General features: G+C 37.3%; 1 protein-coding gene across 3 annotated transcripts in view; it reads right to left on the bottom strand.

Moving 5' to 3' along the window:
• Positions 1 to 311: 311 nt before the first annotated feature.
• asic4a (acid-sensing (proton-gated) ion channel family member 4a) overlaps positions 312 to 15252 on the bottom strand; it is a 76518-nt gene continuing 61577 nt past the window's right edge. For 2 of the 3 annotated variants that reach the window (XM_056754896.1, XM_056754897.1), the window contains exons 3-11: positions 11499 to 11643; positions 11147 to 11274; positions 8884 to 9037; positions 7843 to 7896; positions 6246 to 6399; positions 5622 to 5713; positions 4440 to 4519; positions 4066 to 4185; positions 312 to 3154 (exon numbers count right to left, since the gene is read on the bottom strand). In XM_056754896.1, the coding sequence (XP_056610874.1) occupies positions 3008 to 3154; positions 4066 to 4185; positions 4440 to 4519; positions 5622 to 5713; positions 6246 to 6399; positions 7843 to 7896; positions 8884 to 9037; positions 11147 to 11274; positions 11499 to 11643 (1074 nt within the window). In that variant the 3' untranslated portion in view covers positions 312 to 3007. The remainder of the gene's footprint in view (positions 3155 to 4065; positions 4186 to 4439; positions 4520 to 5621; positions 5714 to 6245; positions 6400 to 7842; positions 7897 to 8883; positions 9038 to 11146; positions 11275 to 11498; positions 11644 to 15252) is intronic. The other variant, XM_056754898.1, reaches the window with a different exon arrangement.

Genomic DNA, 15252 nt, shown 5'->3' on the forward strand with positions numbered 1-15252 from the left:
ACCTACTTCAAACCTTTGTTACAACAGCAAAATGTTCCATAACAATGTTTTTATAATTCATTTTATAGTAATTGCTTATTTTATAGACTGAGGGACAATTCAAATATTCTGTGCTAATTAAGTTTATTTAAATAGAGTTTACAGTACCTTGTATTAAACCCTGAACATTCTATCAAGATGTCTAAATGACTCTCTGTAGAAGTGAAAGCAGTCAAAAGAACTCTTTACTGTGAAATGAACAGAGGCAAAGCGATTAATTCATCAAGATTTATTATTGGACTGGAGTACGTACCATTGTTACATTTATAAAATGTGTCCTAACGGAAAACACGGTCATAACAGCAGACCTTTGTACAAACTGTATTATATGTTCTCTGTAGTCTTGTGCACAGTCCATTAGGCTCTGGAGTGTAATGGGTAATTAGCCTGATTAGTCCTGATGCCTTTAATCGTGTGGAAATCTCAACAGTCTGTTTACGCTATATGCTGCTTCGCCGCCTCATTTTTTGCCCCCCACGTGTAGCTTAAATGGTGTTTCGGCCGCCAAAATCGAGTGGAAATGAATAGCACTAGAATAGTTTAAGTTAAAGCTGCGTAACGGTTTTAGAAATACACATATAGAGCTGAACGGCATTTAAAGGACCTAACCAGGTTGTGAGGAATAAATAATATCAGAATGTTGAATATTAATTTTAACAGCAATTAATTATTCTAAAAGCCAAACCTTCATAACCGAGCTCTTTGTCAGCAATTTTACAGACAAACATCCACATTCTCTTTGATGTAGGTCTTCCCCGAAATGACAAAACAACTGTCAAGTATTTTTTTGAAAAACACAGTTTTTTATACTAATCCCAGGGAGTTTTAAAGATAGTCAGCTTCTTCTTCAGGACACGTGAGTTGTGCAGATGCTTGTTTGCATTTTAACATTCGGAGGAATTCCTGCTGCGCACTAGAGATAGGCCGCAAGTGCAGAAATACACAACTGCACGAGTGCGTGAGGTTGACAGATAATGCCAAATCAAATCTTAGTGATTTGTTCCACCGACATGCACTGGTATGTCAGCTATTCTGCATTCACTGCTGAGAGCAGAGTTATTTATGACAGTAAACTGTATTATTATGCATAACTGGCTCGGGGTGCCATCAAGACTTGGAGGGGGAACCTTTAAAAATGTCACTGTGATACAGTTTTATGAATATTAAAAGCCCATATTAGCCATGATTACTTTTATATGGATGGACTTTGTGCATGGTTTTGGTATACAAAAATGAGATGCATTCTGAAAATGTATGGACATCAATATCCAAAAGCTTTCTTGCTGATTGTATCTAACCAAGAAAGAAACTAATCTATAGCAGATATGTATCTATATGTGTCACTGCGACTTATAAATCTTGTGGAATACATCATTTAATATGGGAAAGGGTTCAAGTATAGGAGAAACTGATTTTGCACTTTGAGTAATAAAGGAATTTACATGTATATGTATATATTACTGATTCTTGCTTTAAATCATAAAATCCTAAATATACTTTAGAACATCTATTAACTTATATCAACATATTCAACATATTCAAACATGAATCAGACAAACATAACATTTCCAGAATTGATTAAAAAGTATTTTTTCACTCCAGGCTTTGCTTCTTTTCTTAAAAAACAAAACAAAATGGGCAACCATTGTAAATGTTTGTAATGGTTGCTGTGACCATGCAAAGAATTGAGGGGTGCTACACAGTTGACTCGGGGTAATATTAGCCATATTTGGAAACCACAAACGCATTTCTGGAATTAGTTGACATTATTTTTATACCTGAAGCTAAAATGGAAATTTGTATTAACGCTTGTTTAATATCACACCATAAAAGACGCTGGCTTCTAAACAAAATGCTTTTCACACTTACTGCTTACTGCTAGACCTCACAGCTAAGAATACAGAGAAAACCCCATCAACCACCTTTCAAACAGCCACCATATATTGTGTAGAATGAGATTACTCATAGTTTGAAAGTCTGCTGAGCAAACACACTTTATCATTCTCTGTGGGACCGTTGAACCTGTCTCATTCATAAGTGAAACCAGGAACATACGGTCTGTTTTATTAAATACTTTCGGGAGGTCTGGGGAAGTGAATCCATCAACCGATGTTTGAAATTAACATTTCCATATGGTTACCACAATGTCATCTGGGCTTGCTGGGCTGTACTGTACACATTCTGCTCTCCAACAGGAAGTAACCTTACAAAAGATTATGTTGTTGCTGCTAATGATACCCATTACCACTCACACATTACATCTCTATAAATAACATTACAAAATTAGTGGACTATGCAATATACTTAAGTTAAATGAATCGTAAATCATTTGAGATAAAGAAAACATTTACCAGACCTACCCAATAATAATTGGATATAGTTAACTTTTCTGACACACACTATTCTACACCTTTCTCATGATTTACTTTATGAGTATTCCAGAGTAAAGCTATTGTTCGGACCATCTGGATTCTAAGGGTTGATAGTCATGATTCAAATACATCATTTACAGTTGTCGATTTATCTGAATTGTAATATTTCACAAGATGAAAAATTCACTGAATAGAACTCTAACAGTTGACAAAATAGAATATAATGCTTCAAACAGGATCTGAATGATAAAGTAGACATCTAGATGTCATGCAGTCTGTAACTTGATGATATTTTAGATGCCCGGTATCAAAGTATTCTGTGTAGAAATCTGAGATTTGCCAGTGACTGCCGGTGAGAGGAGGGGTAGAGGAAGGGGTGTCAGATGGGTCTTCTTGCTGGACCGCAATGGGGTGTCCAATCAGTATCTGCGTTCAGTCAGAAGCAAAGGTTAAGAGGTCGACTTTGGCTGTAGCTTTAACTGATGACAGCAATAGAGATCAGCACTGAGATTTGAGGGTCTATCACTGAGCCCAAACTCAGCACTGAGAGACTCTTTCTGTAGTTGTCAACAGCACTAGACCCGCCGGACAGATTCCTAGCAGGCAAAGTCTTCAAACACTCTGTGATGGGTACGGTGGTGATGATGGTGATTTGGGAGGACTGTGTTCGCGTAAGCTCCCTCTGAGTGACTCCGACTCATCTCTCCGGAATCCTGACAGGAACAATGAGAGTCAGATGCTTCCTGTATTGATTTGTTTTTAAAGGGGTCAAATGACATGGGTAAAACAAATATTATTGTTTGTTTTTTAGGCAATGTGTATACACGATTTAAGGTTCAGAAACGCTGTATTTTCCACATACTGTGCATGTTTGTATCTCTTCTTTGCACCACCTCTCTGAAACGCACAGATTTTTTACAAAGCTCATCGCTCTGAAAAGCGAAGTGTGCTATGATTGGCCAGTTAACCAGTGACTGTTTGAATATTGCAAGCGTCTGACGGAAATGTAACGCCTCTTACAATATTTGGGAGGTCAGGTTCAAAAGCAATTTTGCTGACTCTTACGCCCATCTTACTTGTGTATAAATTACGGTCCAAGTCAAATCATACCACCAACTGACGTAGATTTGTGGGGGTGTGGTTACACGAGGCATTTCAGGCAGGTCTGGGTGAGCATTTGCTTTTAGATAGAATGCAACTTCTGTCACGACACTTAAAAACAGGTATTCGCGCCATATGACCCTTTAATTCTCACATCTTACAGTTCTGCTGGGAATAAAATGGCTTGCAAAAATGTGACAATGCAAAAAGCGACCCAGACAGCAAAAGTGTTGGCCCAGATCCAGCCCAAATTGGGTATGTGTGGATTCCACGTGGGCCAGATTTACAGTATGTAAACCTATTTACAGTAGGTGTGAGGAGGATTTAACTATAGTTTGAGCGAAATCATCTAAAAACCCAGCCTTGAGTAGCTTGTTGCTTCCTGAAAATCATTCAACTAGTTTATGTTTTAAAGGCCTAGTTCACTGAAAAATGACTACATTTCCTCAGTTGAATGCAAAGTTTATTTTTATGATAAAATTTATGTTAATGTTTTATTTCCATTTGTACTTTGTTTTTTGCTCCGTTGTTAGGAAATTTACATGTTCCTCACCTTAGATTTCATTTCCTCTAGGTTTACTGTGGCGACTGTGGTGGCCTGTTGTTGCTGTTGGGTGTGTTTCTTCTCTTCTCGCTGCGGCCTGAGAGAACGCTCCAGTCTGTGTTTAATCATCTAAGAAAGCGAGAAGGGGAAAGGGCAGAAGGAAAAGAAGGACAAATGAGGGGTATAAAGTGATATTTGCAGCCTCAGCTCTTCAGCTGCTCAGCTCAGACGGCTGGCCTCATAGTATCTGCTCTTGTGAGTCCAGAAGCATTCTTTAGAATGTTGAAAGAGAATAAAGACACTGCAGTGCTGCATGCAGAACTACTGATTAAAAATGAATGCATGCTGAATAGACGCAAAGGGATGAGATAAAACAAGGGCACCTCATATACGTAGTCCAGAATCTCCAAGATGGTAAGAACACTAGCCCCTATAAAAAGACCCATCTGCCCACCAATGTCCCCTGAGAATAATACAGACAAACAACAGTTTAAAGAGTTTAATCAAGGTCTAGAATACAGATCTTACTACTTTCCATGCATTTGAGCTGTATATTTACTATAACCCTTGTAGAAAGAAAATGGATTTCCTAATATATGAATTCAAAATATATTAAATGACAATGGTTTATTAGAAAATATAAAGAATAATATATTGTGTAAATATATTGATTAATACATAAGGAATTGCCGCTTTTGATATGTTGAAAAATATATCACAATATATTTACTTATGTCACAATATATGTCATTTTATAATCAGTTATACACATTATAATATATTGATATACATGTAATAAGATATGGTACTGGATGTCCAAAAATATATTGACTATAAAATATTTACTCATGCCATATACACACACATATACATATAAATATAGATTTCTTATGTTAAACAACCATTTACAAAATACATTATTAATATTTTAAAACATATCTAGTTCACAATAGCATAATAAGCAGACCTGCTGATACTAAAGTACTTAGTGAACAGACCATCACTGCACTGGAGAGCGCACAGCCATTACTTTTTAAATTAAGTAATATGTAATCCTAATGATGTTTGGCCAATCGTTATCCTAACCAGCGGCTCTACTCTTCAACACCATGGTAACCCCACAAATGTACACATACTAGAACCCTTCTAAATTTCAAAGTAATACAACATTAAACACTAACAGACATTTAAACATGTTTTCTCTTCTTTAGCAGTAAGTTGCAAAGCATGCTGGGAACTAGAAACCTGCTTCAACTCATTCTTTGAATGTGTCCATATATGTGTATAATATATAATCACATTTATATGGGAACATCTATGTGCAATATATAGCCTACTCAATAAAATATAAAATGTGATTTGATGAATATTAGATTTGTTTTTGTCTTCGTTTCTAAATATATGTATATGTTCAATATATAGCCATATATTGTCAATACATATATTGCTTTATATTCAAAAATATTAGCACTAGCTTGCAATATATGGAAATGTATTATATTATATATTGCGTTATATTTTGTTGTATATTCCCATACATTTTTGTTCCGTAAAGGAATACCCACCTAATAATCCTGCAACGTCATATGCTTTTTTCTGTTCTATTGTTTCATAATTTAGAGCTTCAAAGAATATGTCCAAAACAAGGAAGTTGTCTCTACAACAAATAAAAAAACAAGACTTAGTTATGCAGAATTTTTTATTTAATATATATTGATATAAAAACTGCATTTAATCAAATTTAAAGACTACACCGAACTCTTCAAAATGTTACCTCAAAACAAACATATTCAAACAAAAAGCATTATTAATGAATAAGAAATGTTTAAGATTCTATTCTATTTCTTATCACATTGGCGATGTTAAAGGGATAGTTAACCAATAAAATACAAATTCTGTCATCATTTATTTACCCTCTAATTCAAAACCTGTATATGACATAAATATACAGAATTCTATAAATAAATATTTGAGAAATGTTTCAGTGGTTTTGTGTCAATGTGATCCAAAACGGTTTGGTCACCAACATTCTTCAAAAATTATTTTGTGTTTGTAATAGTAACATTTGCATCAAAATACAAAATATATTTTTTCACTAGTGGTCTTTGAATTCCGCTGAATAAATTATTATGCTCAGTACATAATGTTATCATGTCACAATTTGTACTTATGGTGGAAAATTGACAGACCTGATGTAGTCTTCTGACTTGTCGTATTTTCTGGATAGGTAGCGAGCAGAGCCCCTGCTGGGGATTTTAACCATGGAAAGCTCTTTGCCATAACGTGTCAGGTTACAGGGAGTTTCACAGGAACAGGTGTCACCTGAACTTTTCTGTAAGAGCGCTGAAACGCACAGAGAAGAGGCACACAACATCAGATTAGAGTAGGAGGAGGAGAAGCTGTAAGAGAACAGTGAGCATGTGTCTGTGTGAGAGAGCAGGTGCTCTGGCCCACACCTGCACACATATTCTTCATTCATCAAACTAATGTGGAGAGATAACACTAGTGCTAAATAATCATTCATAAGATGCTGGAAACACACTCAGCATGTTGTTCAGATTTAACTTGGTTTCTGAAGGGCATCCAGAAGAGAGCACACAAAAACATACACAAAATCACAAATCATCAAATGTTTGATTGATAATGTTGGTTTTTATATCACGCTTATTGGCGATATCGGTATACTGTGACACCCATACTTATAGAATAAAAAGCAAAAACTAATTAGATGATTGTTAAAAATGTAAATACACAAAGAATATGGAGATGTAAAATGAATATAAATCATAGAGGTAAAATTATCTTAATTTGAGTACATTTTATGAGATATATGTGTGATCATGTTCAATTTTAACTTGCAAAGAAACTCAAATGGTGACATTTTTGGGTCTTTTTGTCAGAAGATATATATGAGATGAAGAAAGGGGCAACGCTAGCTGTTCTGAGCCCCCTGACTAAAAACACTACATTTTAGTGTGTCCCCCTTGGTACGCTTGCGTATCAGTGCGCGGGCCCTTAGAATCATCCTTGCTCCCCCCCAACGGCGCCGTGGACACAGGAGATTTTCCATTAAGTAAGTTTCCATTTGCTCTCCATTTAATGCCTATAGAAGAAATAATTTAGTTATTGAGTAGATCTCATCTGCAATTTTTTTATAGGTAGATTTACATGATGAAAAACCAGTTCAACCGTACAATATAACTAAATAGTTAAAGCTACCAATAAAGGAAAATTATTGAGTTTAGTTATATTATTTGAATAGGACAGTCCAGTGAATGTAAGAACAGGCAATTCTTTGAAGATACATCTGAACTTAGTTCAACTACCCATTAAATGGGGTCAGGATTCTTTGTGACGGGGAAGATAATTAAATTTCTGGCTTATTAGATAAGGACTTTCATAATTGTAATGATACATCTCTCATCATCAACTTTTCATGAGCCGCTCCATTTACGAGCATCATAAAATCAGTGGAACAAGACACCTTCAGTGTGCGATAACACCATGAGGATATCAGAGGCTAATGCACCGCAGGGATTTCCAGCATAATGCTGTTCTGTAAAGGATGTCAAGGTTCCGCGGAACAGGTTAGAAACGTCATTCTGATTCATGAACTGAGTCTACAGCTCCCATGAAAGCGAAATAATCACCAGCATAATTCCGTATCACTCCCACCCCACATCACACAGAAAAAGTCTGTTTATCTGGTATTTAATTATTTGTGGCCACCAACTCCAGAGATATTACACTTCGGGGTGTTTGCAAAAATTAAAAATGCTTGCTTACCAAGTGCTTTGTCCACACATTTGATTTTGCTGGGAGTACAGATATCGGCATCTCCTGAGAAACAAAATACATAATGACTCTGATCAATCAAAAGCAAAAATGATTACTGGTTTTCACCGCCAGCCAAAGAAGAAAAAGCTTGAGAGGCAGAGAAAGAGGCAGTGCATTAAAATCACAGCTCTGCTTTGTTATTCATCCTGAAATGATAGAGGGCAGCTTGCGACTGCTGAAGATGGGTTCCGGTTTCTTACGCCTCCCTCATGACCATCAGTCTGTCTAATTGCGGCTAAAATGGACAGATCCAGACCCTCCCTAAGACGCGGTTAGAAAGACTTAAAACCCAATTCCTATCAACACAATGCCACAGAAGGTCCAAAGTCGCCATGCGAATCCATCAAATGAACGACCGGTCTGGGAAAATATGTGGCACCGTTAAGAAGCGGAAATGGCCTTTGAGTAAATGCTTCTGGAACAGCCTCTCTTTTCAATTTGCATTATGGGAGATTGATTTGGAAACATTAAAGGAAAAAGGCAGAGGAGCAGAGCTTCCATTAGGGCTCGACCAGCGACAGTCACACACGATAGGAAAAGCAACGCTGATAACAACTCAGGTGCGGTGGAGTTAATTAGAAAAGAGGTGTCTGGGGACAGAGAGCGTCCCTCAGTCCACAGGTTGTTGGTTTTCTGAGAGAGGGCATCGAGGGAGACGATAAATATTTCTACTGATTGCGCTTTGAGCGCCTGTTCGAGTGGAACGTTAAAAATCAGCAGGTGGCGGTTTATCGTATCACTCCTTGAGGGAGGCTTGTCAAATTATGATTATCAAATTTCCCCCCAAGTCGCTAAACGAACTAAAAGAGCGCCTTATATTGTGTGACTAGACAGAAAGTTAATTTAGAGACTTGTATTAAGCTTTCGGCTCTGCTGCCTGGAGCAAATTAGATGAGAAAAGTTTATTAATTTAGTATTTTAGCAATTAGAGGAATACATTAGCGCACTGATTAGTTTGAGTGGGAAATGAATGCGGCTGTGTTGCGTTACCCGGCATGTGCACCATCCTGCACTTGCACTCACGCAGAACCTCCAGAGTCTCGCAGCGCAGGCGGCAGGCACTGATACTGTAGGTATCATAACCTGGGATCATCTGCTCGTTGGTGGAACGGCAGTTCCCCCAAGGCTGGGGCAGGTAGGTCAACTACAGAGAGAAAGAAAGAGAGAGAGAATAAAATAAATAGAGAGAGGTTAAATAATGTGTAAGAGAGAAAGGGAGAGTTTGTAAGAGGAGAGGGAGACACCAAAGAGGAGGTAAGCACAAAGAAAGAAAGAAAGAAAGAAAGAAAGAAAGAAAGAACATGTACAGGTGCATGACCACAAATCTTCTAAATTTTAATTGCAATGTACAGCCACGAAAAACCATTCCAAGTTTTCATTTAAACAGCATTTCTAGATGTATTGTTTCTATTCTTGCCCAGTCTCATGTTGAATTTCAACAAAATCAAACCTTAGTGAAGTGACATAAAGTCATCCAACAGCAATGTGAAAGATTTACAGCACGACAAGACACATGAAAACTGTGAGACAAATTAAAGAGATAACATGCTATTTCATGCATTCTAACTTCTTTACACTGTTAACGTGCTAGCTTCTCAAGCTTAACATGGTCAACTTGTCAAAAAACGAGTTTAACGTATGACGTAATATTTCTGTGGTCGTTTTTTTTAAAACACGGATTCCTGTATAGTAACAAAGGGTTCTTAATCCCTTATTGGACAATTCTGCCGGAATAGCATGCCAATTCATCAAGAGCATGCCAAGAGCATGCCCACGCGTCAACCAGCCAGCATTAGAAAGAGCACGCCCATCAATGCCACTTCAATCGGCTGACGGAAGTTTAGCTGTGTTTATTTGCTCACAGCATGTGAGTGATATAACTCTGGATATGAAAAAATCGTTTGATTCCAAGTCGCATTGCTAAAAGATGCTGGACACGGACCACACGCGGTAAGTCATGTTTTCTTGCCAATCAGCGTGTAGGTGCATCATTTTAACAGCACAAACTTATAGTGAATCAAAAGTTTTGCAGGAATAATGCGATAATGTACTGTGTGCTCGTGTTGTAGTTCCGCCCCTCCTGCATGCCAAAGCTGTATCTGTCTTTTATCATTTTGATCTAACAAAATACTCTTCAAAGATATGAAGTATGCACTACTACTGTATAGATACTCAAGATAAATATGAGATTAGCAGATACTGCGTGTTACCTCATCTTAAAGGATACCACATAAAATGTATACAAATGTTATTGCTTAAAAGTGAATATGAACTTTATACAGATCATATTTTGAGTTATTTTGACCCATTTCCCCGTTTTGCTTTTTTTGCAAATAAAAACATTATTTTTATTTTAAATTTGGGAAAATATTGTTAGTAGTTGATGATAATGATAATTTTACATAAACACATACCTATAAATAATACATTTTTAAACATCGTACATTTTAAAACCAGAAAGCCTTTTCTTCCTCTATATACAGTATTATATTGTATATTTCGCTGTTTTAGAATTATTTTCCAGATTTTGCCATTGAATCAGACAGAACCTTTACAAGGATCTTGCATTGACACTGGTTGTTAAAAGCAAATAGCACATATCAAGCTAGCCGACATACAAAACAAGTTAAAGAGCAGAAATTAACGAGGACTATTCTGCCCCACAAAGGCAAAGCGCAGTAATGTTTACTCAAAATTGACTTAAGGCTTGAAATGAGCTTTGTGACATCTGTTTTGTTTCCTGACAAAGTCTTCTGGTTCAATCTTGTACCATTTCAGAGAGACTAGACTCTTAAAATTGCAGTCACAAATAAAGTTAAATTAAGGCATTTCCTTAGCTCCAGTGTTTGCCTCTTTGGAGTAGTATTACTGTTTATTGTTGTTTGCAATATGCTCTCATGCTTCGCCAAATGTGGTCTGGTCACAGGCAGACAGATAGGTTTGAGCGAATAGGTTATAGCTTAGCCTCAGAGTATTATGAGTTGTCAACTAGCTAGCGATATTCAATTAGAGAGATTTAAGTGGATGCAGACATTAAATATGCATGATTCGTGATTCATGGCAAGGGAGGTAGGTTTCCAACTGCCCAGCACTTTACTGACTCTGACTAAATGTGTTTTAAAATTGCAAAGAAATCTTCTTCCAATAATTGCCTTGCTAATTGGCAGCCAAAGATTCTTATGTGGGACATTTGATCATAGGTCCACAAGGTCTTAAAAGTTTGAAAACTGCTGATCAAAATGAAGGTTCATACCCTTTGCTCCTGGCAGGAAACAAAAGTCTGAAATCCCGGAGAAACTCCAAAGCCCAGCTGATGGATGTACGGTGGCTCATCCTGACTGTGGATCTGAACACGTATTCCTGCTTCTAAAGACGTTTCATCTGCACAAAACAAGAGCGAATGAAAAGTACAGGAGGAGAGTGAGAGAAAGAAAATATGAAAGTGAAGTCTCACATATCCCCCCATCAAAACAAATGGAAAAAATAAAAATTTGGAAATCTTTATCTAAACAGATTGTGCAGACACGCTGCTGAGAACCTGATAATATGGGATGACGTTGCAACTTTTTGGGGACAAATCATCTCTCTCAGGTATTATAACTCACTTGTCTCCTTCCAGATGGGCAGATATTCATCCTGTTGGATATCCAGCATAATCTCCAATCCATTTCCCATCCCTCCTTGTTTCGTCTTTCTGGACGTTGTTTTGTTCCCATTGAAAGTATAACATTTTCCGTACCTTGTGTAAACCTTCAAGAAAAGAGGCATCATTAAAAATTTGTTAGCATGAGGGAGGGGGAAACAAATGCACAAGAATATTTGGAAGCTATAATCTTTGTTTCCTTAAGATTTAATATTTAAAGATGAACCTTTTTTATCCCTCAAAGCAATGGCTTTTAAGACACCTCTTTTAAGATGATTCATCCGGGGAAAGGTCACTTTAAACATCAGAAGTTTTGAGGCATTAAATTCTTTACAAAAGAAGATAGCTTTGCAGCTCGCAGGAAAATGAAAGATACATTAGTTGCAAATAATGCAGTGCGGTACCCTGAGCATTTGTATTCTGTGGCATTGCAAACAATGTTTACTCTATCTCATTCCTGTCATATTTATTTGATATAAGAGTGAGACGTTTCGGTCTCCGCTGCATTATCATGTAATGTGTTTGTTCTCCAAACAAGAGGAATATGAGTCGTCCACATCCTCAGAAACATCTCTGCCTCCACCGTGAAATGATCACATCAAAATAATTGCTCCACATGGGTAACATTGATAAGAAAAGACAGAATCTAAAGCAATAACTCTTCAAAGTGGACGTATATGAACTATCCTTCCATAAAACACAATCACTAAAAAAATAAAAAGTGTGCTATTTATTGTTTATAGTCCTTGTCTCCTTTCAAGTAAAACGACTAAAAGACTATTATTCAGGTCCTCTGTTGCCTGACGTGCCATACTCTGTAATGAAATACTCAAGAACAAAAAACAAGGGTGACAAATAAATGTTAGGAGGGAATATATCACAGGGAGTGACAGGTAGATGACACAGTAATAACAGAACTTTAAATGGGTGTCCAGCGACCATGAATACAGAAAAAATCCAATAAATATAACCACTGTCAAAAAGTTTCAGAAATTTAGCTTTTAGCGTTACTTATCGGGCCTAAAGCTAAAGCTTTTTTACCAATGTTTTTGTTCCAACATTTAGCTAATATGACCATTCCAATCACTACCATGACTAAAATAAAAATAATTCCATTATCCAACAGCTTAGAGACAAAGGCAGAATTTTTTACTTACTTTACTTTTACTTTTTTACATTAATACTTTAATGGCCTTCAGGATATGTTTTGTGTGAGTACAACATTATTTTTTTGGATCTGTAGATGTGGAACTCTTTTAGAAGATGCGTAACAGCACCCCCTACTAGACAAAAGTAAAATCATGGAAAGTAAAATGGAATAATGTCAAAAGGCGCAAAACTGATCGTGACTTCACGTACCCGGGGAACTTTAAATAGCCTAACCAACCATACTTCCTTGCTCAACCAGCTTCACCGGAACTGGTACACAGCATGCCTATGATGAAACCCCAGCTACACTAGCACAAAACCAGCATAAACCATCCTAGGCCACGGTTCATGCTTGCCTAAGATGATGTTTTAGCATGGTGACAGAAATTAAAATTCGCTGTTATAAATCAACTAAATCTCTTGGTGATGAGGAAGGCCTTCTAGGGGTCACACTGGCATATAACGCACGGCTGTTCATTTAGCAGCACGTGTGTGAAGTTTGATCTCAGCTGGCTCAGTGCGAATCAAAGCAGGGTTCTCTGTGCAATATGGGCGTGTGGTAATTGCAAGCTGCAGCTGTGGACCCGGCACACCACACAGCTGTAATTACAGTAAAGTCGGAGACAGCCACTCTTTTCATAAGCAGATGGTGGTCAAATGGGATAAAAGAACACATTAATGTAAACTTCAATTTGTATTATCAGACTGTTAACAGACGACACACAAACAAACGCATAGGGCTGTGAATACATGTAAAGTGGGGCAACTGGTAAAGAAAATGATCAATATGTGTCATAATCATGTTATGTTTATCTAAGTAATATTTCATAATTAATTATAATTATTAATTGCTATGAACGGAATTGCTTGGTTTTAATCATAAACCCATTATGGTGTCTACAGCATGAAAAGAGCTCACTGCTGCCGCAGCAGCCTCAGAGATACTGGTACTAGTACAATTGAACAAGTCTTGTTTATTGACATGCTTAGGTTACCATTTCACCTCTAATCTGATCCAATGGGAAACCAGAGGAACTGTACAGATCAGTGCAAAAAAATGTGGAGAAGACTGTCGGCTTATGTGTTCACAAATGATTTTTCAGAATGGCAATGGAAGTTTTCCCATCATGCAGCAGTGCAAATGGCTGCTGGCACAATCTTCTCTGCCTCATTGCTCTGCTTTAGAGCCCAGCGCCCAGAGCCGCTCTGATTGATGGACCATTTTCTCCAGTAACATCTCGCCCAAAGTCAGTAAAGGTAAACAGTCCAACTTTAGTCTGTTCCCGAATGCGGTGTGTTACTTAATCCCCCAGGTGCACAACAATAGGCTTTGCCTGATGAGTTATGGCCATTTAGATTTATTTCTTAAAATATGTATCTGTCTAAGATTAATATTCAAAAATGTCACCACTAACTGGTATTGCATATTTTTATATAATGCATATGTAAATAGAGTGCTTTAATAAACAGAACATCTGTTCCAATGCAATAGTAAACCATTGCATCACCTCCAAAACCTGAATGTAATGAATTTGCTGAAATTACAGAAATGTATGAGAAAAGAGTAATTTTATTGGGCAAATACAATATTTGCTTACCTTTGAAACCCTTTCACAGAGGATCACTAACACGGCAGCCTTCAGCTGCTACCTCTGTTGAAGAAATGCCAGACAGCCAAGCATTTGCATAAATCTTCCCTTTCCACTACATTCAACTTAATTGGGCTTAATGTCTGGCCATTAGCTGTCCTAAGCGAGCATTTTCTCTTGAAATTGCTTTGTTTCTCTAGCCTTCCACTTAGTTTGATGCGTCTTTAGCTGTCTCTCGATGCACTGGATTTCTGCACCAAGATTAGGTAAAACCCAGAACCTCTCATTTACAGCAGGCATCTGTCGAAATCCACCGCTCGCCATTCTTCAATTATCCTGGGAAGCTACACGAGAAATTCAGTTTCTTAACATGCGGTCTGTGAGCTTCTCTAAAGGCTGCTTAAAGTAGGGTTAAAATGTCAGCACTGGTGTTTGAAGGATGTGTCCTAACTCCCTCATAGATTTAAAGGGATGAGGTTTTATAATATGTAATCAATCATTAGCCCGGCCTCTAAATATAGTTGTTTTGTCAAATGTATGGCTTAAACCAGCCCGATCTCATGGAAATTCATAACTATTTTACGAGGTGGCTAATTCCTATGCATTTTTATAATCCGGTCTCATCAATTGCGCTTAAATAACACGGTGTTGCATTATTGTGTAATATGTACGCCAAAGTTCGATTTTGTGTGCATATGATACGCCAATGTTTGAGTGCACCTGGATGGAGAGCATCCATTTTTAAACGTACATGAAGAGGAAACACTGAAATAATTAAAATAATACTGTAAGGTTTAGGGTTTGGGTAGAGGTATTAATATGCACGCAGGCTTACATTAGGTTTAAGGTTTGGGGACAGGTTAATGAGACAAATTGCTGTTTAATATGCACACGCGCTAAATTGGCGTATCATATGCACACAAAAATAGGGGTATTGAATGTACTCAAAATCAAACTTTGCCGTACGTTTTATACGAT

This window comes from Triplophysa dalaica, chromosome 8 (genome assembly GCF_015846415.1).
Source record: "Triplophysa dalaica isolate WHDGS20190420 chromosome 8, ASM1584641v1, whole genome shotgun sequence".
Taxonomy (NCBI): Eukaryota; Metazoa; Chordata; class Actinopteri; order Cypriniformes; family Nemacheilidae; genus Triplophysa; species Triplophysa dalaica.